At 49.4% G+C, this 9,040-nt stretch overlaps 1 protein-coding gene across 1 annotated transcript; it reads left to right on the top strand.

Annotated features, from left to right (window-relative positions):
* Nucleotides 1–5,508: 5,508 nt before the first annotated feature.
* Nucleotides 5,509–8,576, top strand: LOC124030396 (actin-related protein 2/3 complex subunit 1B-B-like; the record flags this gene model as incomplete). The annotated part of the gene is made up of 4 exons (XM_046341754.1): nucleotides 5,509–5,580; nucleotides 6,489–6,563; nucleotides 7,150–7,349; nucleotides 8,483–8,576. Coding segments are annotated over 4 exons (441 nt in total), but the record flags the coding sequence as incomplete, so codon positions are not given.
* Between the last annotated feature and the right edge of the window lie 464 nt (nucleotides 8,577–9,040).

Raw genomic sequence — 9,040 nt, 5'->3', positions numbered from 1 at the left:
CATCAGAGACCATGTTTCAGCCTCATCAGTAGAGAGACAGACCGTCACAGACCATGTTTCAGCCTCATCAGTAGAGGAGAGACCGTCAGAGACCATGTTTCAGCCTCATCAGTAGAGAGAGGAGAGAATTTCTCTATCAGAGACCATGTTTCAGCCTCATCAGTAGAGAGACAGACCGTCACAGACCATGTTTCAGCCTCATCACTAGAGTGGGAGACCATCAGAGACCATGTTTCAGCCTTCATCAGTAGAGAGACAGACCTGGCTGAGACCATGTTTCAGCCTCATCAGTAGAGAGACAGACCGTCAGGAGACAATGTTTCAGCCTCATCAGGAGAGAGACAGACAGACTGGCCAGAGACCAGTGTTTCAGCAAATCAGTAGAGAGAGAGACAGACCACAGAGACCATGTTTCAGCCTTCATCAGTAGAGAGACAGAGACCGTCAGAGACCATGTTTCAGCCTCATCAGTAGAGAGAGACCATGTTTCAGCCTCATCAGTAGAGAGAGAGAGACCATGTTTCCAGCCTCATCAGTAGAGAGAGGACAGACCGCCAGAGACCATGTTTCAGCCTCATCAGTAGAGAGACTGGCCAGAGACCATGTTTCATCCTCAGACCATGTTTCAGCCTCATCAGTAGAGAGAGAGACAGACCTCATCAGTAGAGACCATGTTTCAGCCTCATCAGTAGAGAGAGAGAGACCATGTTTCAGCCCCCATCAGTAGAGAGACAGACCGTCAGAGACCATGTTTCAGCCTCATCAGTAGAGACTGACCAGAGACCATGTTTCAGCCTCATACTGTGAGACAGACAGACCGTCAGAGACCATGTTTCAGCAAATCAGTAGAGAGAGACAGACTGTCAGAGACCATGTTTCAGCCTCATCAGTAGAGAGACAGACCGTCAGAGACCATGTTTCAGCCTCATCAGTAGAGACCATGTTTCAGCCTCATCAGTAGAGAGAGACCGGAGACCATGTTTCAGCCTCATCAGTAGAGAGAGAGACCGTCAGAGACCATGTTTCAGCCTCATCACTAGAGGAGAGACCATCAGAGACCATGTTTCAGCCTCATCAGTAGAGAGAGAGACCATCAGAGACCATGTTTCAGCCTATCAGTAGAGAGAGACATGAGCCTCATCAGTAGAGAGAGAGACCATGTTTCAGCCTCATCAGTAGAGAGACCGAGAGACCATGTTTCAGCAAATCAGTAGAGAGACAGACTGTCAGAGACCATGTTTCAGCCTCATCAGTAGAGAGACAGACCGTCAGAGACCATGTTTCAGCCTCACCTCTAGAGAGAGAGAGACCGAGACCATGTTTCAGCCTCATCAGTAGAGAGAGACAGGGACATGTTTCAGCCTCATCAGCAGAGAGAGAGAGACCGTCAGAGACCATGTTTCAGCCTCATCAGTAGAGAGAGAGACTGTTTCAGCCGGTAGAGACACATGTTTCAGCCTCATCAGTAGAGAGACCGTCAGAGACCATGTTTCAGCCTCATCAGTAGAGAGGAGAGACCATGTTTCAGCCTCATCAGTAGAGAGAGAGACCATGTTTCAGCCTCATCAGTAGAGAGAGAGACCATGTTTCAGCCTCATCAGTAGAGAGAGACCGTCAGAGACCATGTTTCAGCCTCATCAGTAGAGACAGAGACGGGCCGTCAGAGACCATGTTTCAGCCTCATCAGTAGAGAGAGAGACCATGTTTCAGCCTCATCAGTAGAGAGAGAGACAATGTTTCAGCCTCATCAGTAGAGAGACCGTCAGAGACCATGTTTCAGCCTCATCAGTAGAGAGAGAGACCATGTTTCAGCCTCATCAGTAGAGAGAGAGACCATGTTTCAGCCTCATCAGTAGAGAGAGAGACCATGTTTCAGCCTCATCAGTAGAGAGACCATGTTTCAGCCTCATCAGTAGAGAGAGAGACCATGTTTCAGCCTCATCAGTAGAGAGACAGACCGTCCAGACCATGTTTCAGCCTCATCAGTAGAGAGAGACCGACTCAGAGACCATGTTTCAGCCTCATCAGTAGAGAGACAGACCGTCAGAGACCATGTTTCAGCCTCTCATCAGTAGAGACAGACCAGAGACCATGTTTCAGCCTCATCAGTAGAGAGAGAGACCATGTTTCAGCCTCATCAGTAGAGACAGACCAGAGACCATGTTTCAGCCTCATCAGTAGAGAGACAGACCATCAGAGACCATGTTTCAGCCTCATCAGTAGAGAGAGACAATGTTTCAGCCCAGCCTCATCAGTAGAGAGACAGACCGTCAGAGACCATGTTTCAGCCTCATCAGTAGAGAGACAGACATCAGAGACCATGTTTCAGCCTCATCAGTAGGGAGAGAGAGACCATCAGAGACCATGTTTCAGCCTCATCAGTAGAGAGACCGTCCAGAGACCATGTTTCAGCCTCATCAGTAGAGAGAGACCATCAGAGACCATGTTTCAGCCTCATCAGTAGAGAGACCATGTTTCAGCCTCATCAGTAGAGAGAGAGACCATGTTTCAGCCTCATCAGTAGAGAGACCGTCAGAGACCATGTTTCAGCCTTATCAGTAGAGACAGACCGTCAGAGACCATGTTTCAGCCTTATCAGTAGAGACAGACCGTCAGAGACCATGTTTCAGCCTCATCAGTAGAGACAGACCGTCAGAGACCATGTTTCAGCCTCATCAGTAGAGGGAGAGACCATGTTTCAGCCTCATCAGTAGAGAGACCGTCAGAGACCATGTTTCAGCCTCATCAGTAGATAGAGACAGACCGTCAGAGACCATGTTTCAGCCTCATCAGTAGGGAGAGAGACCATCAGAGACCATGTTTCAGCCTCATCAGTAGAGAGACCGTCAGAGACCATGTTTCAGCCTCATCAGTAGAGAGAGAGACCATCAAAGACCATGTTTCAGCCTCATCAGTAGAGAGAGAGACAATGTTTCAGCCTCATCAGTAGAGAGACCGTCAGAGACCATGTTTCAGCCTCATCAGTAGAGAGAGAGACCATGTTTCAGCCTCATCAGTAGAGAGAGACAGACCGTCAGAGACCATGTTTCAGCCTCATCAGTAGAGAGAGAGACCATCAGAGACCATGTTTCAGCCTCATCAGTAGAGATAGAGACCATGTTTCAGCCTCATCAGTAGAGAGAGAGACCATGTTTCAGCCTCATCAGTAGAGAGACCGTCAGAGACCATGTTTCAGCCTTATCAGTAGAGACAGACCGTCAGAGACCATGTTTCAGCCTCATCAGTAGAGAGACAGACCGTCAGAGACCATGTTTCAGCCTCATCAGTAGAGAGAGAGACCGTCAGAGACCATGTTTCAGCCTCATCAGTAGAGAGACAGACCGTCAGAGACCATGTTTCCGCCTCATCAGCAGAGAGAGAGACAGACCGTCAGAGACCATGTTTCAGCCTCATCAGTAGGGAGAGAGACCATCAGAGACCATGTTTCAGCCTCATCAGTAGAGAGACCGTCAGAGACCATGTTTCAGCCTCATCAGTAGAGAGAGAGACCATCAAAGACCATGTTTCAGCCTCATCAGTAGAGAGACCGTCAGAGACCATGTTTCAGCCTCATCAGTAGAGAGAGACCATGTTTCAGCCTCATCAGTAGAGAGAGAGACCATGTTTCAGCCTCATCAGTAGAGAGAGAGACCATGTTTCAGCCTCATCAGTAGAGACCATGTTTCAGCCTCATCAGTAGAGAGACCGTCAGAGACCATGTTTCAGCCTTATCAGTAGAGACAGACCGTCAGAGACCATGTTTCAGCCTCATCAGTAGAGAGACAGACCGTCAGAGACCATGTTTCAGCCTCATCAGTAGAGAGAGAGACCGTCAGAGACCATGTTTCAGCCTCATCAGTAGAGAGACAGACCGTCAGAGACCATGTTTCCGCCTCATCAGCAGAGAGAGAGACAGACCGTCAGAGACCATGTTTCAGCCTCATCAGTAGGGAGAGAGACCATCAGAGACCATGTTTCAGCCTCATCAGTAGAGAGACCGTCAGAGACCATGTTTCAGCCTCATCAGTAGAGAGAGAGACCATCAAAGACCATGTTTCAGCCTCATCAGTAGAGAGAGACAATGTTTCAGCCTCATCAGTAGAGAGACCGTCAGAGACCATGTTTCAGCCTCATCAGTAGAGAGACAGACCATCAGAGACCATGTTTCAGCCTCATCAGTAGAGAGACAGACCGTCAGAGACCATGTTTCAGCCTCACCTCTAGAGAGAGAGACCGTCAGAGACCATGTTTCAGCCTCATCAGTAGAGAGAGACCGTCAGAGACCATGTTTCAGCCTCATCAGCAGAGAGAGAGACCATGTTTCAGCCTCATCAGTAGAGAGAGAGACCATGTTTCAGCCTCATCAGACCATGTTTCAGCCTCATCAGTAGAGAGACCGTCAGAGACCATGTTTCAGCCTTATCAGTAGAGACAGACCGTCAGAGACCATGTTTCAGCCTCATCAGTAGGGAGAGAGACCATCAGAGACCATGTTTCAGCCTCATCAGTAGAGACCGTCAGAGACCATGTTTCAGCCTCATCAGTAGAGAGAGAGACCATCAAAGACCATGTTTCAGCCTCATCAGTAGGAGAGAGACAATGTTTCAGACAGTAGAGAGACCGTCATGTTTCAGCCTCATCAGTAGAGAGAGAGACCATGTTTCAGCCTCATCAGTAGAGAGAGACAGACCGTCAGAGACCATGTTTCAGCCTCATCAGTAGAGAGAGACCATCAGAGACCATGTTTCAGCCTCATCAGTAGAGAGAGAGACAGACCGTCAGAGACCATGTTTCAGCCTCATCAGTAGAGAGACAGACAGACCGTCAGAGACCATGTTTCAGCCTCATCAGTAGAGAGAGAGACCGTCAGAGACCATGTTTCAGTCTCATCAGTAGAGAGAGACCGTCAGAGACCATGTTTCAGCCTCTATCAGCAGAATTCAGACCTCCTGTTTCAGCCTCATCAGTAGAGAGAGAGACCATGTTTCAGCCTCATCAGTAGAGAGAGAGACCATGTTTCAGCCTCATCAGTAGAGAGACCGTCAGAGACCATGTTTCAGCCTTATCAGTAGAGACAGACCGTCAGAGACCATGTTTCAGCCTCAGTAGAGAGAGACTGTTTGAGTAGAGAGACCGTCAGAGACCATGTTTCAGCCTCTCAGTAGAGAGAGAGACCATCAAAGACCATGTTTCAGCCTCTAGGAGCAGAGAGACATGGGTCCAGAGAGAGACCGGGAGACCATGTTTCAGCCTCATCAGCGAGGAAGACCTGGCCTCAGTAGAGAGAGACAGACCGTCAGAGACCATGTTTCAGCCTCACAGTAGAGAGAGACTCAGAGACCATGTTTCAGCCTCATCAGTAGAGAGAGAGACAGACCGGCCAGAGACCATGTTTCAGCCTCATCAGAGAGACCAGACCGCCAGACCATGTTTCAGCCTATCAGTAGAGTAGACCGTCAGAGACTGATCTCTCTGTGTGTGTATTCTGATCCTCTCTGTGTATTCTAGGATCAGCAGTCGGATTCTCTCTGGGTGTTCTCTGGTATCAAGGAGGTGGAGGAGAAGCTCGGACTGTGTGGGGTCTAAGATGCAGGAGTGCTGATCTCTGTGTGTGTAGGGGCTGGATAGGGCAGCAGTCTGATCTCTCTGTGTGTATTCTAGGATCAGCAGGATCCTGTGTGTGTGTATTCTGGTATCAGCAGTCTGATCTCTCTGTGTGATTCTGAGGAGGCAAGACCAGCAGTCTGATCACTGGATCTGTGTGTATTCTGGTATCAGCAGTCTGATCTCTCTGTGTGTATTCTGTATTCTGTCGGATCTCTCTGTGTGTATTCTAGGATCAGCAGTCGGATCTCTCTGTGTGTATTCTGGATCAGCAGTCTGATCTCTCTGTGTTTATTCTAGGATCAGTAGTCTGATCTCTCTGTGTGTGTATTCTAGGATCAGCAGTCTGATCTCTCTGTGTGTATTCTGGTATCAGCAGTCTGATCTCTCTGTGTGTATTCTAGGATCAGCAGTCTGATCTCTCTGTGTGTATTCTAGGATCAGCAGTCTGATCTCTCTGTGTGTATTCTAGGTATCAGCAGTCTGATCTCTCTGTGTGTGTATTCTGGTATCAGCAGTCTGATCTCTCTGTGTGTATTCTGGTATCAGCAGTCTGATCTCTCTGTGTGTATTCTGGTATCAGCAGTCTGATCTCTCTGTGTGTATTCTAGGATCAGCAGTCTGATCTCTCTCTGTGTGTATTCTGGATCAGCAGTCTGATCTCTCTGTGTGTATTCTAGGATCAGCAGTCTGATCTCTCTCTGTGTGTATTCTGGTATCAGCAGTCTGATCTCTCTGTGTTTATTCTAGGATCAGTAGTCTGATCTCTCTGTGTGTATTCTAGGATCAGCAGTCTGATCTCTCTGTGTGTATTCTGGTATCAGCAGTCTGATCTCTCTGTGTGTATTCTGGTATCAGGTCTGATCTCTCTGTGTGTATTCTAGATCAGCAGTCTGAGCTCTGAGACCCTTCCTCTGCTGTGTGTCAGCTTTATCACTGAGAACAGCCTGGTGGCCGCTGTGAGTACACACACACACACACACACACACACACACACACACACACACACACACACACACACACACACACACACACACACACACACACACACACACACACACACACACACACACACACACACACACTCACCATGTGACCTCTCTGTCTCTCTCCTGTGTCTATCTCACTGTGTCTCTCCCCTCTCTCTCTCTCCTGTGTCTGTCTCACTGTGTCTCTCCTCTCTCTCTCTCTCTCCTGTGTCTGTCTCACTGTGTCTCTCCTCTCTACTCTCTCTCCTGTGTCTGTCTCACTGTGTCTCTCTCTCTCTCTCTCCTGTGTCTGTGTCTGTCTCACTGTGTCTCCTCTCTCTCTCCTGTGTCTGTCTCACTGTGTCTCTCCTCTCTCTCCTGTGTCTGTCTCACTGTGTCTCTTCTCTCTCTCCTGTGTCTGTCTCACTGTGTCTCTTCTCTCTCTCCTGTGTCTGTCTCACTGTCTCTCTCCTGTGTCTGTCTCACTGTGTCTCTCTCTCTCTCTCTCCTGTGTCTGTCTCACTGTGTCTCTCCTCTCTCTCTCCTGTGTCTGTCTCACTGTGTCTCTCCTCTCTAGGGTCATGACTGCTACCCAGTGCTGTTTGTGTATGACGGTACTAAGGGCTCAGTAACGTTCGGAGGGAAGCTGGACGTTCCCAAGCAGACGTCTCAGAGAGGGATCAGCGCCAGGGAACGCTTCCAGAACCTGGACCGCCGAGCCACCTCGTCTGAGACCACCGAGCAGGGCCTGGAGAGTCTGCACAAGAACAGCATCAGGTGGGGTGGGGGGTGTATTTCTGGGGTTGTAATGACTGTGTGTGTGTGTGTGTGTGTGTGTGGTCATAGTGTGTGTGTGTGTGTGTGGTCATAGTGTGTGTGTGTGTCTGGGGTCGTAGTGTGTGTGTGTGTCTGGGGTCGTAGTGTGTGTGTGTGTCTGGGGTCGTAGTGTGTGTGTGTGTCTGTCATGGTGTGTGTGTGTGTCTGGGGTCGTAGTGTGTGTGTGTCTGGGGTCGTAGTGTGTGTGTGTGTCTGGGGTCATAGTGTGTGTGTGTGTGTGTCTGGGGTCTAGTGTGGTTGTGTGTGTGTCTGGGGTCGTAGTGTGTGTGTGTGTGTGTCTGGGGTCGTAGTGTGTGTGTCTGGGGTCGTAGTGTGTGTGTCTGGGGTCGTAGTGTGTGTGTGTCTGGGGTCGTAGTGTGTGTGTCTGGGGTCGTAGTGTGTGTGTCTGGGGTCGTAGTGTGTGTGTCTGGGGTCGTAGTGTGTGTGTGTGTCTGGGGTCGTAGTGTGTGTGTGTGTCTGGGGTCGTAGTGTGTGTGTGTGTCTGGGGTCGTAGTGTGTGTGTGTGTCTGGGGTCGTAGTGTGTGTGTGTGTCTGGGGTCGTAGTGTGTGTGTGTGTGTGTCTGGGGTCGTAGTGTGTGTGTGTGTGTGTCTGGGGTCGTAGTGTGTGTGTGTGTGTGTCTGGGGTCGTAGTGTGTGTGTGTGTGTCTCTGGGGTCGTAGTGTGTGTGTGTGTGTCTCTGGGGTCGTAGTGTGTGTGTGTCTCTGGGGTCGTAGTGTGTGTGTGTGTGTGTGTGTCTGGGGTCATTGTGTGTGTGTGTGTGTGTGTGTCTGGGGTCGTTGTGTGTGTGTGTCTGTGTGTCTGGGGTCGTTGTGTGTGTGTGTGTCTGGGGTCGTTGTGTGTGTGTGTGTGTGTGTGTGTGTGTGTGTGTCTGGGGTCGTTGTGTGTGTGTGTCTGGGGTGTTTGTGTGTGTGTGTGTGTGTGTGTGTGTGTGTGTGTGTGTGTGTGTGTGTGTGTGTGTGTGTGTGTGTGTGTGTGTGTGTGTGTGTGTGTGTGTGTGTGTGTGTGTGTGTGTGTGTGTGTGTGTGTGTCTGGGGTCGTAGTGTGTGTGTGCTAACTGTCTCTTTGTATCCCAGTCAGATCTCTGTGCTGGAAGGAGGGAAGAGTAAATGTTCCACGTTCTGTACAACTGGGATGGACGGAGGAATGGTGACATGGGACGTCAAGGTACACACACACACACACACTACACACACACACACTACACACACACACACACTACACTACACACTACACTACACACACACTACACACACACTACACACACACTACACACACACTACACACACACTACACACACTATACACACACTACACACACACTACACACACACTACACACACACTACACACACACTACACACACACTACACACACTACACACTGCACTACACACACTACACACTGCACTACACACACTACACACACTACACACACACTACACTACACTACACACACTACACACTACACTACACACACTACACACACTACACACACTACACTACACACACACTACACACACACACTACACACACACACTACACACACTACACTACACACACACTACACACACTACACACACACTACACACTCTACACACTGCACTACACACTACACACTACACACACTACACACA

Source organism: Oncorhynchus gorbuscha, unplaced genomic scaffold, assembly GCF_021184085.1.
Source record: "Oncorhynchus gorbuscha isolate QuinsamMale2020 ecotype Even-year unplaced genomic scaffold, OgorEven_v1.0 Un_scaffold_11172, whole genome shotgun sequence".
In the NCBI taxonomy this organism is placed as follows: Eukaryota; Metazoa; Chordata; class Actinopteri; order Salmoniformes; family Salmonidae; genus Oncorhynchus; species Oncorhynchus gorbuscha.
Note: the sequence above shows the minus strand (reverse complement) of the source record. Positions and strands in the feature narration are given on the sequence as shown.